Source organism: Balaenoptera acutorostrata, chromosome 16, assembly GCF_949987535.1.
Source record: "Balaenoptera acutorostrata chromosome 16, mBalAcu1.1, whole genome shotgun sequence".
Classification (NCBI taxonomy): Eukaryota; Metazoa; Chordata; class Mammalia; order Artiodactyla; family Balaenopteridae; genus Balaenoptera; species Balaenoptera acutorostrata.
In genome coordinates this window covers 31,076,013-31,101,736 of record NC_080079.1, presented here as the reverse complement: position 1 = coordinate 31,101,736, position 25,724 = coordinate 31,076,013, and the positions used below count along the sequence as shown (strand labels likewise).

General features: G+C 53.8%; 2 protein-coding genes across 11 annotated transcripts in view; one reads left to right on the top strand and one right to left on the bottom strand.

Annotated features, from left to right (window-relative positions):
* Nucleotides 1-25,724, top strand: part of ZFYVE27 (zinc finger FYVE-type containing 27) — a 137,640-nt gene that overhangs the window by 13,809 nt on the left and 98,107 nt on the right. For 7 of the 10 annotated variants that reach the window (XR_009005601.1, XR_009005602.1, XM_057530510.1 and 4 more), the window contains exons 9-12: nt 471-491; nt 647-791; nt 5,081-5,127; nt 5,461-5,542. Coding sequence is in view for 8 of the 10 variants with exons in the window: in XM_057530510.1 (XP_057386493.1) it covers nt 471-491; nt 647-791; nt 5,081-5,127; nt 5,461-5,542 (295 nt within the window). In the remaining 2 variants the exon portion in view is untranslated. Of the gene's footprint in view, nt 1-470; nt 492-646; nt 792-5,080; nt 5,128-5,460; nt 5,543-6,593; nt 8,196-25,724 lie in introns of those variants that run through there. The other 3 variants (XM_007187396.2, XM_007187397.2, XM_057530507.1) reach the window with 3 other exon arrangements.
* SFRP5 (secreted frizzled related protein 5) lies at nt 14,686-19,539 on the bottom strand. Its single transcript, XM_007187398.2, has 3 exons — nt 19,017-19,539; nt 16,981-17,058; nt 14,686-15,396 (listed from the first exon to the last, which is right to left on the bottom strand). The coding sequence occupies exons 1-3, from the start codon at nt 19,537-19,539 to the stop codon at nt 15,050-15,052; spliced, it is 948 nt and encodes a 315-aa protein (XP_007187460.2). The 3' UTR covers nt 14,686-15,049.

The window sequence follows — 25,724 nt, the reverse complement described above, 5'->3', positions numbered from 1 at the left end:
ACTTGAAGCGGCTGTGGACTCTGAGTCTTGGTGGTGATGGTAGGGAATATATATAGCAGGGGCTTTCAAGCAGGTTTGTTCATGACCTACAGTAAGGAATACATTTTACATCTTGACCCAGTTCACACTTATGTCTGTGAAATATGAAAAACTTAAATGAAACAAAAGTTCCCTGAAAAATACATTGTAAGGGATATTTTCTTTCCTGTTCAATCCTGTTCTATTAAGATAATGACCAAATTAATTTCACCCAGTTTGAAAAGCAGTAATACACAGCTTCCCCCAAGCTTATTTGATGTTGGGGTCCTTTTACAGGGGCCTCTGTTAGCGTCACCCTTTGGGACGTGCTCAGATGAACTCAGCGTAGCACTTCTGTGCTTCCTTTCCTTTGGGGGCCCCCCTCCCTGCAGCTTCCTTCTTGCTATCTTCTCTCTGTTTTCTCTCCTTCTCCCCCGCACCTTGGGAGGCAGGAGACCCACTTGGTGGTGCTGGTAAGTAGCAGCCTTGGTGAGGTGGGCAGGGGCTGGCAGGATCGGGGGAAGGGTGGCCGAGCCGGTGGTCGCCACGCCTCTCGGGGTCCACCATGCATGCAGATCCTGGAGCCCTGCCACAAGGTGGGCAGAACTGGAAGCAGCTTTTCCCACAGGAGGATGACGAGGGGGCCCCGTGCCCGGCAGAGGATGAGCTGGTCCTGCAGGACAACGGGTTCCTGAGCAAGAACGAGGTGCTGCGCAACAAGGTGTCGAGGCTCACAGAGCGGCTCCGCAAGCGGTACCCGACCAACAACTTCGGTACGGCCCAGGGGAGGGCTGGCTGGGGGGCGCCCCGGCCATGGGGCCAGAGGTGCTGGGTTATGAGGAGAGCAAGGAGTAAAGCTGTGTCCACAGGACCCTGGGGAGGTAGCACATGCACAGAGGGACTGAGAGGGAGGGAACGTGGGTTCCTTCTTGTGTCTCTGTCCTTATTAAATCTTGCGGGAAGATGAGGAATTCAGTTCCAGAAGCGCCACTCCGGGACTGCAGAGAGGTGTCGTCCTGAGGCAGGCAGAGCTGCGGTGGGCAGTGGAGCATAATGGCTGGGAACTGAGTGTGGAGTCTGAGCACCTGGTGCAAACTCCAGCGCTGCTGGATGTCCTTGAGCAAATTATTTAACTTCCCCGTGCCTCAGTTTCCCCTTTGTAAAAGGTGGATAATACCAGTTCTTACCTCACAGGGTTGTTGTAGGTCTCAAATGAGGTAATGCTCATTAAATGCTGGCACGTTCACAGTAAGTGCTTTGTAAGGGGCGCTGTTAACATGAAAGGCCCTGGTCCATCCCGCAGGTGCCTAGGAGCCTGTCTGGATCTTTCCAGTCCGATTGGAAGCAAGTTGAAGGAAACAGTGTCTTCCCCTGGGGATGATGGAGCCCTGATGTTTCTTCTCCCCAGCCAAGCTGGTAGATTGGCTAGTCCTTATTTTACTGGGCATGGAGGTGCACCCAGGAAGGTAGCTTTGGAGAAGGGTGGACTTGACTGTTAGCACAGCTCGGAGACCTGGCTCCGATCAAGAGAGTGGGAGTTGAGCCGAGCCATTTTGATGAAGTTATAGCTGAAGCCTGGAGAGCCGGTGACTTGGGAGTCACCCTGGTCCTGAAGCAGAACCTTGCTTCTGCTTGCTGTCAGCTGACAGGAGGAGGATGGGCTGGCTGCTCTGTCAGCTCTGATGGGAGTGAGTTCCGGGTGCTGTGCCCTGGGAGAAGCCCCTGGGGTTTATCTTGAGGCATTTGACCCCGGGCGCTCAGGGCCTACCTTCCTGCCCCTGCAGCAACCAGGGCACTTGTTTCCTTAGCGTTAGACCTCCTGGACATGCTGTTTCTTTCTGCTCTGTGAATGTCCCCAGTCATTCAAGATCCCTTCCTTTTATTTGTGAAGATCGCTGACTGCTGCCGAGCGCTCTGTGTTCAGTGCGCTTTCTTGTACACTGTCTCATTTAGTCCTTAGAAGCAGCCAGGTTCCGGAAGTCCCAAGTGACATTACACAAGACTTAATACTCTTGTTCTGGCAAATTATACTTTTATATCTATGAATTTTAAGTAAAGCCCCTTAGATATTCCTATTTGGTGGGTGAGTAACCTGAGGTTGAAAAGAGTGATTTGCCCAGAGTCTTCAGCCAGTACATGGTCGAGCTGTGACTCAAATCCAGGTCATCTGATTTGACTCCCATGTTCTTTCTTTTTTTAATTTATTTATTTTTGGCTGCATTGGGTCTTCGTTGCTGCACGCGGGCTTTCTCTAGTTGCAGCGAGCGGGGGCTACTCTTTGTTGCAGTGCACGTGCTTCTCATTGCGGTGGCTTCTCTTGTTGCGGAGCATGGGCTCTAGGCGCATGGGCTTTAGTAGTTGTGACGCATGGGCTTAGTTGCTCCGTGGCATGTGGGATCTTCCCAGACCAGGGCTCGAACCCGTGTCCTGTGCATTGGCAGGCGGATTCTTAGCCACTGGGCCACCAAGGAAGTCCCCATGTTCTTTCTAACTCATCATCCTCCCTTTGCCCTGGTGTCTGAAGTGCCCTGGTTTTATGCCTATCCGTTTTCTATATTTGGCTTTTGGTTCAGATAACCCCAACCAGAATGGGTGAAGGCTTGTCAGGTTCCCACGAGGATGGCAAAGGCAGAAAATGCTTCTTTTCATAAGCCCCCCTTAGCCCTCCATTCTTCAAGACTGCTTGCTGTCCCTCCCGTGAGATATTCTTAAGCTCTGGGCTGTGAGGGCAAGTGTAGCAGCTCTGTCTTGGGTCTGCCTCCCACAGGCCGGGGTGAGTGAGCTGCTTTGGGGGCCGTTCCATTCTGGCTGCGAGTGGATGAAGGGGATGCACGGGAGGAATGAGGGCAGGCTGCGCACGAGCTTCTCCGTGAACTCCGAGTGGGGGAGTCCTAGTGGGAAGGGCCCCCTCTATCCTGGAGGCTCCGTGACCATTGCCTTGGCAGGTCTGTGTGGTCTTAGGCTCCTTCCTGTTCTCTCTGCCCTCGTGGCATCCTCACATGGTGAGTCAGGACCTTGGCTGAAAATAGGGGCAAGAAGAGTTGGTCGGTGTCGGAAGGGATCGGGGTGCCCTCCTCCTCCACATGCCTGCCTGAGCTGGCGTCAGCACACAGAGCCCTCCCTGGCTCCAGGTCTGTGCGTGGTACGGGGCTGTTTCACTAGACCACGTGGCTGCCTTGGGGCGGTTGGCCCTGGTACTCCATCCAGTTGAGAGGGGCCAGAGTGTCAGTCTTTGAGCAGCTCCTTTCCCCTGTCCCATGCCCCTTGCTAAGGAGAGCCAGAGGTGGGCGGCCTTGACCTAATTCGTAGTGTGGGGGACAGAGTCTTGGAGCAGCCTGTTTCCTGGGTTGGCATTACCAGCCAGCGGGGCGCTATGCTCTTCTCTCTTTTCCTCTGCCAGGGTTATGGGCTGACAGACAGCAACAGCAACAGCGTCTACCTTAAGCCCATTGGTGTCAGATTTTTCCTGCTCTAGCTAGGGTCCCCTCTCCTTGAATGCAGGGCGTGTCCTTTAGCAAGAGCTGCAGGGGATTCTGGGTGGACAGAGAAAGGGACCACATCGTTTTGGGCCTTTGTGTGAAGGTGAGGCCTGGTGCTGTGTACCTGGCCAGACAGGTGGTCCAAGAGGCCCAGCAGTGCGCCCTGAAGCTGATAATTCCTCTGGTTAGATCACAGGAGGCCTTTGGGCCCCAAGTCTGGAAACCTCCTTCAGTAATCTTGTCCCCTCTCAGGTTTTTCTGGGACCCTAGCTGGCTCTCTTCTGGGCCCACAGCCCTTGGTTGGCCTCTCTGGTCCTCTTTTGTGAGCCACCCTCCTGCCTAGTATGGACCCCTGCCTTTTCTCCCCTGGCTCAGTACCCCCCATCTGCATGGAGATTTCTGTGTTGAATTATAGTCAGTATTCTTGGCGGCAGCCCTTGCAACTTTCCTTGTTCTCATAAGTTTTTGCTTCTGCTTCTGGAGCTCACTGAAGTCATAAGGGCCCAGTGTGGCTTTTCCTCTCCTTCTCCATCCTTTTGATTTTTTTCACTCACCTGCATGTGCCCCCTTCATCAGACTGTGTCCTTGTTGCAGCCCACCTTTTCCTTCTTTAATTTTCCTGGAAGCATGGGTGGGTGGTGAGCACAGCTTCTATTAAGCCCCTTTGCCTTGATGTCGCCTCGAAAAGAATGGTCGGGGGAATTCCTTGGTGGTTCAGTGGTTAGGGTTCCGCACTTCCACTGCAGGGGGCACAGGTTTGATCCCTGTTCGGGGAACTAGGATCCTGCATGCTGCGTGGCGTGGCCAGAAAAGAAAAAAAAAAAAAAAAAGATCAGTCCTCTCTTCCCCATCTTTCATCTCTTCTTACACCTCCCTTGCCTCCTCCCAGCTGTTTTTTAAGCTGCTACTGACTTCTCTGCTTGAAACCGTGTCTGAAACCTTGTTGACTCATTGTGTCTGGTGGTTTAGGCAGGATCTCTTTCCCGGCTGTATGTCGCGCCGTCCGCCCACAACTCTTAGTGCCTGCACCTCTTGCCCTGTGCATCTTTTTGGAAGGTGCCTGGCTCTGAGCTTCTCTCCTGGAATCTTCAGATGACAGAAAGCAGGAGTCTGGTGTTTTAGGAGGCATTTCTCTCTTTAGCTGTGGGCAGAGTACTTGTAAGGAGACACTTTGGAAGGGGTTGTGTCAGGCAGGTTTCATTAGAGATCGTTGGAGCCACCTTCCCTGAGGGATGCCTGTTGTCAAGTCCCTGCCAACTTGGTGTGATTTCCAGGGGGTAGATTCTGCTGGATGCTCTTCGATTTGGGCTGGACCTACAGGTGGGAGGTCTCTAAGCCCCAGGTGGGAGCAGGGACAGCAGCTGTGTATAGTCCGGGACATCGATTCTCGGTGGCCATCGGTTTTTCCTTCTTAGTTTGAATCCCTCCTTCTGGCTCTGGATCTGGACTTTGCACTCTGCTCCCAGCCAAGGAGTCTGGGCTGGGCTGGCGCCCTGAGTGTCCCCATTTAGAAGAGTCAGGAGAAGGCGAGAGTTGCAAGGCCTGGGCTGGGTCAAAGCTGAGCTGCTGCCTCTGTTTCACAGGGAGCTGTACGGGCTGCTCGGCCACCTTCTCAGTGCTGAAGAAGAGGGTAAGTCTTCTCGAGGGTGTGTTTGCTGGGGACCTGGGACGAGATGTAGGGGAGTAGCTCGAGGTCACAGATGAAGTCTGACTGCTTGGGCCACATTGGGCCTGGGGTCTGGTCTGAGGTTTGCTCAAATGAGTGGGTCTCCGCTTGCCCCTGTGCCCATGGCTTCACCAGCCTTCTTGTGGGATGTCCCATCTGGTCTCAGTCCTGCCCCGCTAGGGCACCTCCCCACTCCCATAGTTGTCCCAGGTTCTCTGGGTGGGGCCAGCTGGTGGAAAGGAGCTCCAGGTGCCCGGGGGCAGGCGATCCAAGACTGACCCTGGCTCTTGTCTGCAGCGGAACTGCAGTAACTGTGGAAACAGCTTCTGCTCTCGGTGCTGCTCCTTCAAGGTACCCAGGTCCTCCATGGGGGCCACAGGTGAGTGGTGCAGGCTGGGGGTCCGGGCAGCGGGAGGGCGCGCCTGCCTCCCACCTCCTCTGGGGGCTGCTGTGTGTGGGCAGGGAGCCAGGGGTCAGCGAGAGGTCCAGGGAACTGGGGATCTCCTCCATCTCCCTTTAACAAAAGAAAAACGAAAACATTTGATGCACGGACAGGAGTATATATATAACGCATCTGAATCGTGAAGCGCAGTAATGAATACCTCTGAGCGCTCACTAAAGCTAGAAAATAGAGCATGAGCGGCACCACCAAGGCTCCCCAGTGCCACGCCTGTCGTCCCCAGGGAGACCACTGTCCTGAATTCCATTCTCTTTCTCATTGCCTTGGTAATGCTTTTAACTAAATAAAAAAAATAATTTCTTTTCCTTCTGTAAAAGCTATACTTACTCATTGTAAACAAAACAAAACAAAAAGCCAAAGAAAGGAAAACATTCCTAATCTCTCCCAGAGAGAACTGTTAGGCGTGGACCCTTCCCGGTCATTAATGCCGTTGCACATGGGATAAATACATTTGCATGTTCTAGAAAAAAATGGGAGCATGTATTACATACTGCTTTGCACTACGTTACAATGTTAAATTGAGTGTCTTTTTTTCATTCTTCTGGTCATGCTAGTAACATATGCTTATTCTAGAAGATTTGGAAATTACAGAAGAAGAAGGAAGAGAAAAATAATCTTGTAGTCTTACCACCCAGAGATAATAACCACTGTTAAAACATTCTGGAAAATTTTCTTCTGGTATTTTATTTAAAAAACATGTTTAAAGGTATTCTTTTGGTGCTAAAATAATTTCTAATGCATAGAACATCTGGGTGAGGCCTGCTGTTGGTATGGTCACCCCCAAAGCCCCCAGTTCCCATGGAAAGAGAATTCTCTGAGGGCAGGCTAGTGAGCTGGGACAGCGAGCTTGTAGGCTGGGTGATGGGTGGTCTGTGTGGGGCTTCGGGGGGTGGGGAGGCGGTTCTAGTATTTGGGGCCATGAGCCAGAGGGCATGAGGAAGCATCTCACCAAGTTCTTCCTCCTTTTCAGCCCCTGAAGCCCAGAGAGAGACTGTGTTTGTGTGTGCCTCGTGTAACCAGACTTTGAGCAAGTGAGAAGAGGGCCCAGGGTCCAAGCGGGCGCCTGTCCCTGGGGCCAGCAGTAGACCCCGCTCTCCCCACCTTTAGCCCCATGTGGCATGTGCTGGGCAAATGTGGCCTGAATGCTAGGTAGGCTTCCCCTTCCTGCCCTCGCTGACTCCAGCCGGGTTCTGGAGCTGTTCTTTACTCCTGCGGATGGCCAGTAGTGGTTGCTCTCAAACAAGGACTGGAGTGTTTGCCCTGCTCTGCTCTGGGCTGTTAGTGGACTCAGGGCTGGGCAGGGAATATAAGTTAGAGGGCAGCAGTGAGCCAGGCCTGGTCTCGCCTGGGATCAGGGTGTCCCTGCAGGCCTGGGAATTCTAGAAGCCTGGAGGTCAGAGATTGGGAGAAGAGATTCTTCCCCTGCTGGGTATTGGGCCAAGCCCTTGCCCTTTGAGAGCCTGCAGAAGGGCTTGCACGTGTCCCAATTCTGTTCAAATGTCCCTTCAGGCATCAGGAGCTCATCCTTTCCCCACCAGAGGGTGTGGCGAGGGCTGTCAAGACCAAAAGTACTTCTAGAAACAGGGTTGAAGTTCCCAAATTCCCCCAGAGGAGGACATGTCTGGGAGGGCCTGGCAGAATCCTTCAGTGTTAAGCAGAGCAAAACGGGCACCCCAGCAGCTCAGAGGGCCTCAGCCCCACCTTGCAGGGACCTTGACTTACAGAATCTCAGCCCACATGTTATTCTGGTGTTTTCAGCTCTGCTGGGTAGATGCTGGGCACTCAGATCACTCCTGCTTCCCGTGTTCAGAGCCTTGGGCACCCCTTCTCTGGCCTAGAGCTACGGTTCCCCTCCCTGGCCCCTTGTCCCATGGAGTGTGAGACCAGGAAGCAGAGCAGAGGTCCTGAAGCCCTCAACCTCTGGGGGCCTGAGAAGTGTAGGATCTCGCTGGGCTGGGTCTCAGATTCCAGGGCTGTTCTCCAGCAGGACAGCAGTTATGGGATAAGGCCACTTGGGGTCCCTATCCCCTCTCCAACAATTTCACGTTCACTCTGGGCTCTTAGGGGCACAGTGTCTCTCCCTAAGCCATGAGCAGGCTCGGGCACCCCTTCCTTCCCCAGGAGCTTCCCTGCCTTTTTGAAGTATTTATTTATTTATTGCATGGTTCCCGGGAACATGTGGCACAAGGAATGGGATAAAGAGGATGGGGGCTTCTCCTACCCTAGGATGCTTCCCTGAACTCATGGGCTGCCTGGGACTCAGAACCCTGGGAGGCGGAGACGTTTCTATACCCTAAGCAGGGACACAAGGTGGCAGGCTGGGGAGACAAGGATCATCCTAGGCCAGCTTTCTCTCCAGGCCAACCAGTCTAGGAGCCAGGGGACTTCTCCAGGCCAAGTGGGGACAAGTCCCTGGGGACCCAGGCAGGCCTTGGTAGACCCCCTTCCTTGGGCTCCTTTGTCCTGTGGAGATATGAGAGTTAAGTGCTTGTGCTTTATTTACACTGGAGAGGAACTAAAAGGATGTCTGTGTATATGGAGAATTGTCAATAAAAAGGCCTCAAGCTTCCTATGTTTTCGTCCTGGTCCTTGCATGCCCCCTCTCCCTGAGGCTGGAGAGCCAGGTCCCCCCCAGCACTGGCTGAGTTTGCAGGCCTGGGCTGTGTCTGCAAGACGGGGCGGAGGGGCTGCGGAGGCTGAAGTTGGGGTGTGACCTGGGGTTGGGGGAGGAAAGCTGTGCCTTGCGCAGGAGGGGCTCAGCGAGATGCCTGTTGGATTGACTTGAGGCGCGTCTTGTGACTGTGACCACATTGTGAGGGCTGGGGGTTGGGCTGGGGACCAGAACTTGGTAAATACTAAGCAATGGAGGCTTTAGAATGGAAAGATTTTAGCTAATCCCTCTGAGAAAGCAGAAAAGGATCAGCCCTGGGGGAGGCTGAGAACCAGCCGGAAACAGGATTGGCTGTGAGATGGGAAGTAGAAGCAGTTCTCTGGGAGCTGGGGTTTGGGGCGTGTTTACTGGGTGCCAGGCGCTGTGATACGTGCTTTACACACATTATTTCATTTAATCCTCAAGACGGCCCTAAGAGGTAGGCACTTTTTCTTCCCATTTTACAGGGGAGGAAATTGAGGCCCAGGGAGGTTAAGCAGTGGCTGCAAAAGGCTTGGCATGGCACTTTGCAGACCACACACAGCTGGACTTGAGCGGTGTCTTCAAGAGCTTGGGCCTGAGGCAGTAAAGGCGGGTGGAGAGACTCTGCCTTGGAGTCGAGGTCAGGTTGCAGCCACACCCTCGTGACCCCAAGCACGTGCAACTCAGACTGTGGTGCCTGAGGGGTCCTCACGGCACACTGAGGCCTCGGTCTGGTAACTTCCCCTAGGACGAGGGAGCCCCAGCAGGGGGCCCCAAGAGACAGGGAAGCAGCCAGAACCTTGTCCTAGCAGTTTTTACAGAAGAGCACGTTCACTTTAAAAAGTACCAAAGTGGCAAAACAAAGTACCAAAGCGACCTCAGTAGCCTGGTAGTCCAGAGGAACAGTAGAGATGCTGGAGGAGTGGGAAATAGGGCCTTTGAGCAAAAGGGGACAGCAGTGGTAGCACAGGCCCAGGAAGGCGGTTCTTCTCGTGGAGGGCGTGTGTCACAGTAGGTCAGTGGGAGGGATGCTCAGAGATAATCCAGTCCAGCCCCTCACTGTGGGAGCCACACCATACCCATTTGAAGATGCGGGTTCCCCACAGCAAGGGAGGATGGAACCAGAAGGGACTTCCCTTAGAGCAGGAGCAGCCTGCACTAGCCAGAGAGCATCCCGGTGACAGTAGAGGCGGGTGCTGCGATGGACCGGCTCCACACTTGGCCCTCTTCTACCATTGGCTGCAGCCACACTGGAGTTGCTGCAGGGGCCTTGCCCCCAAGCCTTTCTGTGCTACTTTCCTCGTCTGTAAAGTGGGTAGATAGTGATTTCTATCTCGTGTGGCTGCTGTGAGGATTAAATGAGATAGTCCACTCCAGGTGGGAAGCGAGGTGCCTGGCACATAGTAAATGCTCAATAAACACTAACTCATTTCTCTCATTCTGTACATCTTTAGGAATATCAAAACAACTCTGCCCTGCATGGCTTAGAACAGCAATTTTTTTTTAAACTAGAGAATAATCATAGATTATTTTCAGGGAAGAATGAAGCCAGAGTATAGTTTGAAAAAGCAGAGTCAATATTTTATGTTGGGAAAATGAAAACAATGTCTAATGGTGAAATACAGACTATAGCACGAGTAGCTTTCAGGACATGGGCTTCAGGGTGTGAGAAACATGGTTTTCATCATCTGGAGTCAGTGGCCTCATAGAAGGAAAGCCACCTCCTTGTCCCCTTGAGGTGCGTGTGAGGGCCTCAGAGCATGCCAGTGATGGACATCTTCAAAGTGCAGGTGCCACTGGGAAAATGGAGCCATGGAGGGTTTTACTAGGAGTAGATTGTGCCTTCCCGCTGCCTGGGGTCCACAGCCTGGAGAGGACCAAAGGTGGGATGGCCTGGAAAGCAGATTGTCCATTGTAGAATTGGATGCCTGGTTTAAAAGATGCTTCCCAGTTTGTTCTCAGGGACCCAGTGAGGGGACAGTAGCCAGGCCTGTGACAGCCCTGGGACCTGCTGGGCAGACCTGGATGGATGGCCAGCTCCCACAGCCTGGCTTGGGTTGAGGGTTCTGGCCACCTTTTCATGGGTTGCTAGTGGTGGGGAGCAGCCTCCAGTGAGCCTTGGCAGACCTTGAACTGGCCGTGGTTTGTGGGGTCTTCGGGATTTGAGGTCGTTGGTCACCTGGCTCCCAGAGCTGAAGCCAAATGAAGTGCCATTTTCATCCCTTTGTCTCCATGGAACCTTCGCGGCCCTGGCTCCAGCGTCTGTCCTGCAGCTGGTGGCTCTAAGATCATAGTACCTACGTTTATTGAGCACTTGTACTGGGCAGTATGCTGAGTGTGTCATCTCATCTAAACCTCGTGACAGTCCCCAAAGCTAGGTTCTGTTATCAACTCCATTTCACCGATGAGTAAGTGGAGGCCTAGGGAGGTTAAGTAACCTGCCCCAGGTCACACAGCCAGTAAGCCGTGGAGCCGCAATGTGAGCTGTGCCACAGGTGCTTGTCGATGCCTCGGAGAAACTGGTCACCATAGCAGTCCTGGCTGTCACCTCCCTTCTGTTCTGCCTTGTTCCCACTAGCTCCAGGAGGTTCTGAGCCATTGAGCTAACAGGAGGGCCTGCCCACCACCAGCCCTAGCGAAGTGGGCTCAGCCTCCAGGGGAACAGAGGCAGCCTTGTGGCAGGAGCTCCCCCAGCTCCCAGCACCGCCCCATCTCCTTGGCTGGGTCTGTTTCAACACCCTAGAGTAGCACATTCCATTCTCTGGCACAGCTTGGGGCTGGAGGTTCTGGATTCCCCTGGCCCCAGCAGAGCCTGCTGTCTGGGCTGGGACACTGGGTCCCAGCCACACACATTCCAGCAGCAACCACCCCCCACGTTGGATTTCCCAAGGAGTGAACTTTAGCCAGGATTACAGCCGACTAAACAGTTGTGGGATGTGAGCTTCCTTTGTGGGACCCGAGAGGCTGGATGCTGATGGGGCTGAGAGAGGAGGAGGGGCGAAGGGGTGGGCTGCCCTGGGATTCGGGAGAAAAGCCGTGGTTCAAGGATGGCTCTTCTGCTCCTCTCAGGGCCCTTGGAGTGAGATCTGAGCAGGATCCCCAAAAATCTTCCTGTGAGGCAGGGTAGCAGATGCGTGGCTGCTTGTACACAATCCTGCCCACCTGTCCTCGGCTTTGCCCCCTGCAGGCAGTAGTACAGGGGTTAAGAGCATGGGGTCAAATCCTAACCACACCAGTAAGTACAGCTGTATGTCCTTCAACGAGTTCATTAACCTTTCTGAACCTCAGTCTCCTCACCATTAAAATGGGCATAATAATAGTACCTACCTCAGGAGGCTTAAATTAAAATGCCAAAGTGCTTGAATATTTATATATTAATGGGCTTGATATATACTGAATGCTACTATGGTATTATATGTCTTCTCTCTTCTATTGCCCTACATACTACCTGGGGATGTATTTTCTGATGCAAAACCACAAATGTGAATTCTCTCCCTCTTCTGGAAGTAACAATTGTGGCCTTTAGATAAGATGTTCCTGTCTTTTCCTTGCCTTCCTGCCAGTAGCATTTCTTAGTTGATTAACAAATCAATTAGGAATTTAATAAGCACTTATTTTGTGCAGGCACTGTGCTAGGTCAAGGCCTTTGGTTAATAAAAATACTAATTACAATTTAATGAGCATCTTCTAAATGCTGGGCATTGTTTCCAGGTATTTTTCATACATTTCCCTGCTTAACACTCAGCCACCCTGTGAAGTAGACATGATCACTCCATTTTCCAAGTAGGAAATGTCCCCAATGTCACATGGTCATTAAGTCACAGCATTGGAACCCAGAACTGGCCTCTTCTCGCCCGATCCTGAGTGTCATGGGCCTACCACAAATCCCTTCTGTTCTCTATCAGAACTCTCATTTTGTACCCAGCTGAAACACTTCCTCTGCTCCCTTGCAACTAGGACTGGCCATGTGACTTAGTTCTGGCTGGTGAGCGAGAAGTGGAAATCTACCAGGTGGGACTTGTTGGGAAATTACTGTTTTCCTGATCAAAAGGGCCAGAGGCAGTTGACGCACCGCTTTTGCTCTTAGCCCTTTCCCGCCTTGCTCCCTGGAATGTGGCTGAGAAGTTGGGAGAAGGAGGCACCACCCCCTGGCAGAGCAGGAAGGCAGAATGAGCCTGGGACATGGACCTCCCACCTCCAGACCTCCTGAGGGGGGAAGTCCCGCTGTTTCTGGAGGTTTCTGCTCCACGCAGTCGGATGCCATCATTCACTGATGCGCAGCGCAGATGCTCGCTGGGCAACACCCGCCGCCTGTCTCAGGCTGGCCAGGAGACAGTGTTCTGTGACTGAACTGAATGCAGGGAGCGCTCAGGCCTTGCAGGGCCTCCCTGGTCTTTGGTCCCAGGGAAGAGACTGCCGGGGGCTCTGACGGCAGGTGCTGGGGACAGAGCCAAGGTGCAGAGCAGGGCCTGACTCCTTCGTGGCGGTGGGTGAGGAGCGCCTTGCTGGGGCCTCGCAGGATGGGCTAAGGGAGCCCCTCCCTGCCCGCTCCCTCTCATGGGCTGCCAGCACCTGACAGAGGTCAGTATTGTGCTCCGGCCAGAAGCAGCCTGAGTCCTGTGTATTCAGTGAAGAAATAATCCCTGGTCTTGGTTGACCCTAGAAGTGCCCGTAAATATTTGGTCAGGGTAGGAGGCTGGGAGACAAGGGGCGGTTTCAGGGAGCCAGGTGGGCTGGGCAGGCTTTGGGCGAGCGTGGGAGGCAGCGGCTTCCTCAGAGGTGAGGAGAAACAAGCAGGCCTCGGCCGCCCCTGACCTGTGTGGGGCACCTGACTGCCAGGGAGGTGATTTATGGGCAGGCTGTCAGACCACCTGTTAGCCCACACTGGCCCCTTGTTTCTCGGTGGCAGCGTGCTCCTCTGAGAGCTGCGGAAGCAAGCCAGGGTTTTCCTCACCTCAAGAGCACATGGCTCCATTGTTTTGGAGGATCAGCAGGCCTTGACTGGACTCGGCATCCCAGCTGTACCCCAGTTGGTGAGGAAAGCCTCCTGGGGGTGTCCCCAGCCCCCTGCTCTGGGTACGTCTGCCCTGTCCCTCAGCATCTGCTGACGGTCCCCTCAGGACTCTTTCCAGGCACCACCCCTCCCAAATTCTGGACGTGTTACTGACAGCAGCCTGTCGCCTCCGTTTCAAGCCTTCTCCCCTCGCTGCCCCGTCCAGCTCAAGGTAGCAGCCTCCATCTGCACTGAGCTCGCTGAAGAAGCCCCCCTGAGGCATTATAGCTGGTCCCCTCCCCGCATGCAGGACCAGGACCCTTCCAGCCTGAGGTAACCTCAGCCCCTCGCCCTCCTGCCTTAGCTGTTGGCTTATCCGGATGGAGGTTCTCAGCCCTGGCTGCACACTGCCCCAGTGGGCATCTAGAAATGCTGATTTTGGACCGCCCTGCAGAGGTTCAGATTTAATTGATTTAGAGTAGAGCCCAGTATTTTGTAAAAGCTCCCTAGATGATTCGAAGGTTTATGTATTAAAATGCAGGTCTGGGGTGGGGCCTGAGCTTCTGTGGTCCTCACCAGCTCTGAGGTGATACGGATGCTCTGGTCCAGGGACCAGCTTGGAGTAGCACCTGTCCACACCGTCATCTCCTACACGTCCAGTGCCCAGGGGTGTTTGAGCTCTAGGGGTAGGAGTGACACATTTAGGACTCTGGCTCTTCGGAGTAGTTCCCTGTGGCCCGGCCTTTTGGAGGCTCCTCAGAGCAGGCACTGCCCATGTCAGGGAGATGCTGCAGGACTGTGGGAGCCTTCTGATGGTGGGAGAAGGCTGGGGAACTTGGCGTCTCTGTCCTTCCTCTGAGACAAAAGGACAGTCATCTCCATTGCTGAGTTAGTCTCGTCGTGAGGATGAGAAGGGTGACCCTCTCTATGTGTTCTCGGGGGATCCTGTGAAAACATGGGAATCGCTCTTTTTAGGCATTCCAAGTATGTCTGTGTGGACAGTCCGTGGGTTACAAAAAGGCCTCTTTCGTGAAGTCCTTTCTGAACACCCCACCGAGGAACCAGCTGATAAAGAAATCACCTGGTTAAAACCAGTTTGTTTTCTTTGATTTAATTAAAAACTTAAAAAAAAATAGAAAACCAAACCCTACCTGCATCAGTCTAGTATCTATGGCCTCGCCGCAGTAGCAGTCATCAGGATAAAAGGGACATGCGGAGGCTGAGGAGTGAGCGTCTGGGAGTGGGGCTGGGCTGGGCTTCTCTCCGGCCCAGCGGGAAGGGAAGCAGGCAGAGACTGGGAAGGTGGGGAGGCGTGGCTGGAGGGCACTGTGACCCTTTGCTTTCGGGGGGGGGGGGCTACAATGAGGACACGTGAAGGGGCCCTGGGGGCCAAGAACTGTCCCTCAAGTAGCTCAGCCTAATACCAAGACTTCCCTCTCCCAGGCGAGGCCCCACCGCCAACAGAGGGGAGCCGACACCACCGGCTATTCTGGAAACCACCTCCTCAGGCTGCTTAGAGCTCTGTCTTCTCTCTGCCTACTTTCTCCCAACTGAGAAACCTCTGCTCCTATGGGAGGAAACCTTCAAGGACCCCAGAACCCCTCGGTCAAGGACAGCCTGGCTCCACGTCCATCCCTTAGTGCCTGTGCTGGTAGCAGCTCTGCATGAACCACCCTCCGGCAGGGGCTGGGTCAGCCTGGGAGTAGGGGGAGGCCAGGTGGGCAGGAGGAGAGAGTGCACCCCAGGGGCGGAGACAGAAGACAAGGCACAGCTGGCTGGGTGGGGCAGGGAGGAGTGCCCTTCAGTGGGGCTCCGCGGCCCCATAGAAGAAGGGGTAGTAGAGGGAGCAGGGGTAGGAGAACATGAACTTGACCGCGAACTTCATCTCCTTGTTCTTCTTGTCCCAGCGGTAGACGGCCACGAGCAGCAGCTGTCCGTCCACTTTGCGGCCCATGACCAGGAAGCTGCCGGCCAGGCTCTCCAGCTGCGGGCAGGGGCAGCCAGCGCCGTTCTTCATGTGCAGCACCAGCCTCTTGGTGTCCTTGCGCTTCAGGGGGCCCGGCTTGAGCAGCTTCTTCTTTTTCTGGGCTCCAATCAGCTTCCGGTCCGCGTTCTCTATCTTGAGCTCTCTGATGCGCATTTTGACCACTGTGTGTCGGGGTGGACAGAGGGATGGCCTGAGAACCGTCACGTTTGCTCAGGACGCTGGTGGCCCCATGCTTGGTGCTCTGCCTGAAGCTCCAGGCCTGGGGCTTGGGGAGATGGAGCTTCTGCGTGTACACGCTAATATTTATGAAGCTCCCATCATGTGCTGGACTTGCACGGGCATTATCATGTTTCATCCTTGAGGTATGGTGGGGAAATGAGGTTTGGAGAGGTGGTGATGTGCCCGAATTCTAGAGCCTGGGTTGAACTGAGGTCTGGCCTGTGCCTTTCCATGACACCAGGTGCAGGGTGGAGAGCTCTCTGTGGCGAGTGGAGCTGGGTGTGGGCTACCCGGGGAAGGGAAATATTGGGGGTGGAGCTGACCAGTTGGAGGGAGGGTTTGGTGGAGGGGTGGTCCTTGTGACGGAGGAAGGCTGGATTTCATGATCTCTGGGGATGCTTCCAAACGGGATTTCTGGCTGCGTGCGTGCGTGCGTGTGTGTGTGTGTGTGTGTGTGTGTTGCAGGGGGTGGTGTTTGGAGCAGGGGGTGGTGTTTGGAGCAGTGGTGGGTCTAAATGCTAGACAGCCGGCTCTGGGCGCGGTGCCCTTCTCTGTCGCATGTGCTGATTTCCATGGGTAAGCACTCCCACCGTGACCCACTGAGTCACGGAGCGCAGGGTTGGGAAGCGCCGCATACAACCAGCTCTTGCTGAGCGAACCCACCGCTGTAATCTGTGTGCGACTGTGTAGTGTGGGTGGGAGTGTGGAGTGTGGTGCTGTGTGTTTTTGTGTGTGAGAGAATGTCTGTGGTGTGTGTTGGAGTGTGAGTGTGTGGGGTAGTGGAGGAGGTGGTTGAAGGCCAGAGAGCCTAATGGAGTTGGTGGCGGTCACTTAGGTCAGCGTCCTCCTTCTGCAGGCCTCTGGGTCCCCATCTCCGGGAGCAGCCAGGGAGAAGCCAGAGAATAACTTTGGCCGCCCAGGGAAGGACAGTGTTATAAAATCTCTTTCCTTCTCCCCCACCCCCTCTTTCTCTCTCAGACACGCACACACCTTGCGATAGTAGTGTCCTCTTTCCAAACAGACTGATGACATCAAAGACCTGCTGCAGGAAGGATTTCATTGCTTTCTCTTTTTCATAGACAGAGGAGGCTAAGACACAAAAGGGGAGCCGACCTGGCCAAGACCACATGCTGGGCTGCGTGGTCCGCACAGGAGCCAAGTCCTGACTGCCCCAGGAATGGGGAGGCTCCAGGATGAAGCTGTGGGACGGGTGACCACAGCTCCCCTGGCCAGAGGTGCATCAGGTACTAGGCAGAGGTGCCCAGGGATGAGGGGGCTGCACTTCCATCCTGGAGCCCATCTCTCCCCTCTGCTGCCCCCATCCATCTCTGGGCCAAGCCTGCTTCCCCTAAAGAGAATCCAGCCCTGGAGGCCCCTCTGTAGACAGTGTCAAGGGAGGGCTGCCGGAGCCCTGGCCAGGGATGGACCATGGCCTTGAGGGGCTTTTGAAGTCCCTGGGATGACCTGCAAAAAAGAGGTACATTTCTCTGGGGAGAGGGCAGTGGCCACGTGGGCTCTACACTCACCGAAGTCGCTGGAACACATCTGCTCCATGAGGCCATCAGCGCTGTGCTCCATCTCACACTGGGCGCAGATCTTGGTCACTGAAGAGAGAAGCAGGGGTGGGGAGAGGGGATCAGAGTCCATAGAGCCACTTAGGGTTCAGGCTCCCCCACTGACCAGCCACCTCCACCTGCCAAGCCTCCACTTCCTCATCAGGAAACAGGATGATGATAATGATAATGCTCACTGAGTGGCTGTGAAGTTCAAAAGGTCGTGAAGGGACAAAACTGACCAGGTGGACACGATTGCCCCATGACCCTGGCAGCTGTGACCATGATGTGCACTGTCTTTTTCTAAATTTTGTCTCATTTAGTCCTCAGCCTATGAAGTAGGTATCATTATTCCTCTTTTAAAGAAAAGGAAACCGAGGTCCAGAGTGGCTACCCAAGTCTACAAAGCTAGTGAGAACTGAGCTTAGAACTCAGGATTTGTGACTCCTAGATTAGTGCTAGGGTGGGGATGTTTGCGGGGTCTTTCTAGGAACCCAGGCTCCAGACAGGTGGGTAAATGAGTGACGCCGGCAGGGCAGGGACTGAGATAAACTGAGGAGCACCCAGTTTAGCATTACCAGAACTTCCGATTTTTCAAGGGAAGCCAAAACTCTTTTCGTATGAAATATTCTCAGTTTTGTCTGTTGGCCACACAGATACCTTGGGCTGCCTCTGGTCCTACCACACAGCACCTGACCTCGCTCTCTGCCTCTGCCTCCTGGTGGGCGCCCCATCATGGGGGAGAGAGGGGCCCAAAGCGGGTGAGAGTGGGAGGGCAGAGCCAGGTGGGAATCCAAGCCTGGGATTTCCCTGCTTTCCAGGCTGTTAATGTTCGGGCTCCAAGAAAACCAGAATAAAGGAGCCATGCTAGGATTCCTGCTGGGGACTATGCTGTCTCTGCTTGAGCTGGGTCTTTCTCCCCTGCTTCCTGGTCCCATTACTAACCTGAGAATAGGGGGTTTCTCTTCTCTCAACACTCTTTGGTCACAGGACCCCCACCCAGCCACAACTCTCAGGTCCTGTGTGGGTGTGTAGGACTGGGGACTGCATGGGTGAGGTTAGCTTTGAGGGGTGGGTGGGGTGTGGTGGAGTCCAGTTGTTTCTGGGGGGCCGGGTCAAATGGAAAATGGGGGAGTGGTGCTGCCCCTTGGGAGAGTCCCAGAGCCAGGGGCTCCCTAGATTCTGGGTATTAGCCACCCAGGCAAAGCTGCCCTGCTTGGTGCCACTGTTTATTCTCCTGTCTGGTGCCCAGCCTGGGCTTACTCTGCCTGGAAGGAGTTTGGCAGACAGTGGGGGGAAGGGTGAGGGGGTGCACAGTGAAGGGGAGGCTGAGACCAGAGAGGAATTAGGGGTAATGGGATTGGGGGCGGTGGGTGGGAGGTAGCACTTAGGGTCTCATAAATTTTGGGAACCTGGGATTGCTTCCTACTTTACAGATGAGGAAACCAAGGCTCAAAGTTGAGCAACTTGCCCAAGGGCTCCTTGTCAGGGGCCGAGCCTGGCAATCTGCTCACTTTTCTGCACTGAGCCTTACCCAAAGGTCTCCCAACCTGGGGGACTGGGGAAAGAGTGGGAGAATTTAGGGTTCCCAGGTACAGAAAATGGGGACAGGGTGGAAATCATAGCCCAGAGTGTGCTTAGCAATCCTGGGCATTTGTGGGCTGAGAGAGGTGATAAGGCATTTATTGGAGGCCTCAGGATGGGGGGATAGCATTGGGCTCCCCCAGGGATTCCAGAAGCTTGGGAAGGTGGGAGCTGCGAGGGAAGTGGGGGAGGTTTCAGGAACGGAGTTGGAATGGGGGAGAACCAGTGGGAATGTCCACAGCCGCAGGTGGGAAGGCTGGTAGGCTTCGGGGCGACATGCAGGGCTGAGCAAAGACATGTGTGTGGCACCTCTGGGGGCTTGAAGAGCTGTGCTAAAGGGTTGCTAAGCGGCATCTATCCCGTCGGAGCGCGCGGGGCGCTGGGGGTTGGGGGTAGGGAGGCGGCGGCGGCGGCGGCAGCGCTACCTGGAGGCGCGGTGGCGGGCAAGTGCCCGAACTGCACAGCGATGCAGAGGTCGTTGTCCAGGGGGAACTTGTGGCAGTGCAGCATCTCGGGCCAGGGAAAGCCATAGGCCTCCATGAGCGGCGCACAGCTGGCGCGCACGGCCTCGCACAGCGAGCGGCAAGGGTAGATGGGCCGGTCGAGGCAGACGGGCGCGAAGAGCGAGCAGAGGAAGACCTGCGTGTCCGAGTGGCAGCGCTTGGCGAGCAGCGGCAGCCAGCTGCTCGACTGCTGCTTCACCTCGGCCAGGCTCTCGTGCTCCAGCAGGTTGGGCAGCCGCATGCGCTTGTAGCCCACGGTGTGGCAGAGCGGCAGGTCGGCGGGGATGTCGAGGCACTGGGGCGGCTTGGAGTACGAGCGCCCGTGCAGCGGCTCGGTCTGCCAGCCGTAGTAGTCGTACTCTTCGCCGCGCCCCGGCGCCCCGTGCAGCGCCCCCAGCAGCAGCGCCAGCGCGGCCGCCCGCGCGCCCCCCGCCGCCGCCCGCATGGCTGCACAGGTCCCCGATGCTCCCCTGCCGCTGAGGTCGCCCAAGTGGGTGGCAGCCTCGTCCCGCGCCCGCGCGCACAGAGTGATCCTGGCGCCTCCCACCTTGAAGCTCCAGCCCTGGCCTCGCCGCGCGCCCCAGCCAATCTCCGGCCGCCCGGCCCCCGCCCCAAGGCGGGGAGGCAGGGTGGCGCCCCCCCTTCCCCTCCTGCCCCGGGGCCTGCGCGTCCCGCTCAGCGCCGGCTCGTGCTCCCCTCTCCCGCTCGCCCACTCCCCTGCCACTGACCCAGCCTCGCCTTGCGCCTCTCCCCGGGGCTCCCTCACTTCCCTAGGCTTTTTCCTCGCCCCTCGCCTTCTCCATCCTTCCTCCTTATCTCTCTCCGCCACAGCCTCTCCTGTTCCTTTTCTCACTCACTTCACTTGGTTATCTCTCCGTCTCGGCCCTTACCACTCTGCTCTGTTTTCTCTTCCCTGACACCTCGGTTCTCCCTTCTCTCGGCAGGAGGCTCCTGGCTTCCCACACCCTCCTGGTCCAGGCAGGCAAGTTCTTCACTCCCAGTCCTCACGCATTTATTGAGCTCCTGCTTGGTGCCGGGCAGCGTGCTGACTGCTGGGGAATCAGAGAGGGATATGATCCAGAACCCACCTCTGGGACATCACAGCTTAGTGGGGGCAAAGATAATCATACCTACTATTTAGTGAGCGCTTATTAAGTGCTTCAGACGCTGCACAGCACTTCACAACCTTATCAACCATTTCCAGTGATAGCTAACACTTATTGGGTGCTTCCTATGTGTCAAGTCTGTTCTGAGCATATTGCATAAACTACCTCATTTAATTCTCATAATAATGCTATAAGGTGGGCAGATACTATTACTATCCTCACTTTACAGATAAAGGCACTGAGACAAAAAGGTTAAGTAAAGATTGGTGCCAAGATTTGAACCCAGGAAGTCTGATTCCAGAGTCAGAGCCCAGATATGACCAGGAGGTCTGGATTCTGAGTCTGCAGGCTTAATGACTATGGTGGCGGGGTGCTCAGAGAGGTGAAGTAACTGGCCCTTGGTCACATTGCTAATAGATGAAGGAGCCATGATTTGAGTCCAGGTGTTGGGTTCCAAAGGCCAGGGTTTAACTACTCTGCCCTAAGATAAATTCCAGCCTAGGGTAGGAAGCGCTAAGGGAGGAGACTGTACCTCCTCTGGGAGCCCAGAGAAGGAAGGAATTGAGGAGGATATCCAGGGGGACATCAGAGAGGAGGCAGCTTTCAGGAACCCCATGTCTGGGGTCTTTTCCTTGTCTGGACCCTGCCTTTCATTGGCTTTCCTGTGGGAGGAGCTTTGGACAAGAGGCTTGGGGGTGGGGTGGGGGGCTCCTTCCTGAGAACCTAGCTGGAGAACTGACCCCCCAGCCTTTGGTGGGGAGGGTACCCTGGGGAGGTATCTTGTAGGAGGGTTTGGGGTGCTATGGGGGGCAGGAGTTCTGGGGCACTTGCCCCCTCCACTCTTGCCCTAAAATCCTCCCCATCCCCATCCTCCTGAATGTTTCCAAGGCTCCCATCTTCCCATGGATCTATCCTTGCAGTGGTAGTGGAGAGGGGTGAAGGATCACTTCTCTTAATATTCAGCAGACACACAGGAAGCACTTACTGTGTGCAAGGCTCGAGGTGTGTATCCCACACATGGGGCTACAGAAATACAAAAGACATAGGCCCTGCTTCATCTGATCCAGTCGTGAGAAAAAGGCACAAGGCAGGGCAGAGGAGGCAGAAGAAAATTAAACAGACAGAGCCCTAGGGTGGGACAGGATGTTCTTTTGATGTCCAGGATGACCTAGTTGGGTCTGGGGAGAACAAGCTTTCCTGCCCCTTCTCCCTCTCCCAACCCCAGCGTGAAGAGATTCTGGGGATGACCACTCAGAAGGTGAAGGACCACTCCCTGCAGGGCCAGACAGTGTAGTAATGGTGCAAGAGCCTGGACTCTGCAGACGGAAAGAGCCAGGTTCAAATCCAAGTGTATACTCTCTGAGTGACCTTGGGCAAATACTTAGCCATTCTGACCCTTCATTTCTTTGTTTGTAAAATAGAACCGCCTCAGCAGTTATTGTGAGGGCCAAACAAGATGGTGCATGGAAAGAAAGCCTCCCGCACAATGCCAGCACATAGTAGATACCTAGGAATGTTAGATTGCCAAGGGATGTGTGACTTTAGGGTATAAATGTGTGTGTTCTGAAAGCTCCCTTGGACACCTTGGCCCTGGCTCTGGTTTGGGACTCAGAGCAGCAGTTCCGTTCCCTGCACTCCAGCCTACCCCTCACTACCCCCTCTGCGCTTGGCAGGGCTTCTGCACTCCAGGGGAGGTGTGGTTTCAGTCCCTGGCAGGGGGTGTTGGAGCTCCCAGATGGATGTACAAGGTGCTGGCTCCCTGCGTAGCTGGTCTCCTGTGCTGTTCTTGGCATCCCAGTGCCTGGCCTGGACAGAGTGAGGCATTGTTCCTGCTGCTGCTTATGTAAGAACTACACATGGTCTGAGAGCTGGGGGAGTCTGTACCTGGCAGTTCCAGGGGCTCCGAAGAGCAGAGGGGCCAGGCTAGAAACTTCCTGGAAGAGGAGGATGGGTAGGCTTTACCCGGCAACTCTGCCTTGGGGACCCACGAGGCGCCCTGACATGGGGCCCATGATGAGATTGAGGAGGGAAGCCCTTCACAGGAAAGGAACCCAGGTGGGGGGCTGCACCCTGGGGTAGCTGTTCAGGGACGCTCTCCCCCTGTGGCCAGAGAAAGGAGGAAGCTGCGCTCTGATGTCATATCCCTTTCTGATGAGGCTGTCCCAGGGCCTAGGCAGCTGGGTGGGACACCTGACATACTGGGCATCTGTCCATCTTGGAGCGTCTGCTGTCTGTCCAGGCACACGTTTCCCCCAGCTGATGGAGGGAACCACTTGTTCAAAATGTGTATTCATGGTTTGTTGTAAGCAAAGTTCTACACAGAGAACTCTTAGATTAAACTTGCTACTTATTGGGAATTCCCTGGCAGTCCGGTGGTTAGGACTCCGTGCCAAGATCCCGCAAGCCATGCGGTGCGGCCAAAAAAAAAAAATTGCTAATTATGTTATCAAATCCTACATTTTTCTACTTCTTTAGTGCCTGCTTCAGTGGTTCTCCTTGTGGTCAGGGTTCCCTTGAGGGTCCCCAAGTGGCTTTCAGGGAGTCCACAAGGTCAAAATTGTACGTAATTTGAAGATCCACTCAAGGTACAAGATAGACCAATGGATTTTAAGGATTTTACTCTGTTGAGTAAGAAAAGTTTATTGATGTGGATTCAGATTCTACATTACAACCAACATTTAAGGAATTGTCACCTGTCAATTTTTTTGTAGTATCAGTTTGATAGCCATAATATCTAAAAAGGCTATTAAAATACTCTCTTTTCCAATTACATTTCTCTGTAAAGCCAAATTTTCTCCATATGTCAACCAGAACAACATGTAACAACAGATGGAATGCAGGAGATATAAGAATCTGACTGTCTTCTATTAAACTAGACATGAAAGAGATTGCAAAAATGTAAAACAGGGCTTCCCTGGTGGCGCAGTGGTTAAGAATCCACCTGCCAGTGCAGGGGACATGGGTTCGAGCCCTGGTCCGGGAAGATCCCACATGCTGCGGAGCATCTAAATCCGTGCGCCACAACTACTGAGCCTGCGCTCTAGAGCCTGTGAGCCACAACTACTGAGCCCATGTGCCACAACTACTGAAGCCCGCGTGCCTAGAGCCTGTGCTCCACAGCAAGAGAAGCCACCGCAGTGAGAAGCCCGCACACCGCAACTAGAGAAAGCCTGTGCAGCAATGAAGATCCAATGCAGCCAAAAAAAAAAGTGAAACAGTGCCACTCTTCTCACTAAATTTTTTTTTCACTAAATTTTTTTGTTTTGTAAAATGTAATTACTTTTCACAAAAATTTGTTATTTATGTTGACATATAATGGGATTATTACAGTTATTTGAAATGAATTAATATATAAATTTTTTCTCAGTTTTCATTTTAACCATTGTAGATGTTGATATAAATGGTAGATATCTATATAAACAAAAGTTCTTTGATTTAATCTAAAACCTCAATAATTTTTAAGGGTGTAAAGAGGTCCTGAGACCAAAAAGTTTAAGAACCACTGGCTTACTTCCTCTGTTCATTTCTGATAGAGGTGTATAAAATCTACTTTGTGAGGTTTGCTGATTTTTCCTTTTTTTTTTTTTCTTTTGATTCAATTTTGCTTTATATACTTTGAAGCTGTGTTGTTAGGAGCATAAAGTTTCTTTTTTAAAAAAAAAATTATTTATTTATTTATTTATTTTTGGCTGCATTGGGTCTTCGTTGCTGCTTGCGGGCTTTCTCTAGTTGCCGTGAGCGGGGGCTAGTTGGCTACGCTTTGTTGCGGTGCGCAGGCTTCTCACTGCGGTGGCTTCTCTTGTTGCAGAGCACAGGCTCTAGGTGTGTGGGCTTCAGTAGTTGTGGCACACGGACTTAGCTGTTCCGCAGCATGTGGGATCTTCTCGGACCAGAGATCAAACCCGTGTCCCCTACATTGGCAGGCAGATTCTTAACCACTGCTCTACCAGGGAAGTCCCTGGAGCATAAAGTTTTGTGATTATTGTATGTTCTGGTTGGATTGTAATTTTTATCTGTATGAAATAGCCTTCTTTGTTCCTTTTAATCTTTAGTCTTGGGAAAAATGATTCCATGAACTAACATTTAGCTAATGCCTGGTATGGGCCAGGCATACACAAGTAAGAGTCTCAGTCCCAGCCCATGTGGAGGACGTAGACACACGAAGGCAGTGAAGTGTAGCAGGAGGAGCCAGGGCTTTGAGTCAGACTGACTGGTGGTGAATTCTGACCACATCCTAGTTGTGTGTCTTTGGACATATGTCTATTGAACTTTAGACCTGTGTTTATTCATTTGTAAAATGTGGTTAGTAACGTTTATTTACTGGGTGGTAGTGAAGATTTACTAGATAAAGGATGAGAGAAGCACCTGGCAGAGTGCCTGGCGTCCAGTAGCTCTGTGATCGGAGCTATAACAGAGCCAGGAGCCAAGAGATCTGCCCCATTCGTGCCTCTACAAAGCCTCTGGGAGAGGCAGTGTGTAGCAGTGGGGAGTGCACCATGCTTGGATTCTGAAGATCTGAGTTGTATGTTTTCAACTTAATAGCAAGTCCTTCCCACTCCCTGAGTCTCAGTTTACTCATCTGTGGACATGAGGAGTAATGCATCTCTGCCCTGCATTCTCCGTGGGGCTGTCTTGAGGATAATGAAAAGGAAGGGAGCTGGGATGATGACGGAGGTGAGGCTGTGAGAAGCCTTGGCTTGAGGTGGGACCTCTTCTATCCCTGGCTGTGAGGAGGTCCTGCTAGCACAGGCTTGCCTGCCTCCTGGAGGGCTGGGATGCCCGAAGAGGTGAGAAAGAATCTTGTCCTTATTCCAGAGCCTCCTGGAGTTATCTGCCTTTTACAGTCTCAGTGTTCCTCTGCTGGGACACCTGTTTTCGTAGCAGCTGCCGCTGAGTGCTCAGCAAAAAGCCCAGGGTGAGTGGTCTGTGAAGTTAAGAGAACTATTAGTGCTAGCAGGGACCCATTTCTATTGTCCCCCAGCATCCTCCCATCCCCCACCACTTTCTATAAGAGGAAACTAGAACTTGACGTTCCTGACTTCCAGTCCAGTGCTCTTCCTACCACACCTACAGCACTGCTTTACTTTCCAGCATTTTAGTTTTGTCGATTGCAAAGTCAACATCTGTCCCATAGGCCCCCAGCTGCGCCGAGCCTTCCTGCTGCACATCCTGTGCTGTGGGCAGCAGTTCAAGAAGGCCTGTTCAGGACCTCTGGGTGCCCTGGTGGCAGTGGGGGCCTGGTCCTGGAGGGGCTGGGCTCACTGTCACTGAATCGAGTGGCCAGGGAGGTGACGTAGTCCTCCCTTCTATGAGCCTGGACACCAGCTGGCTCTCCATTTGTCCTGGATCTCATGTGGCTCTGCAAAAAAAGCAGAGGCCAGTCTTGTCTTGGGCCTGGGTCTTGGTCTAGTCTAAGAATGACTGTCTGAAGTACAAAAGGAAGTGGGGTGGAGGGTGGGCACGGCTGGTAGTCTCTGGACAGGGCTGGGATGGAGAGAAGGCTGAGTAATGCTCTCCTCTTCTC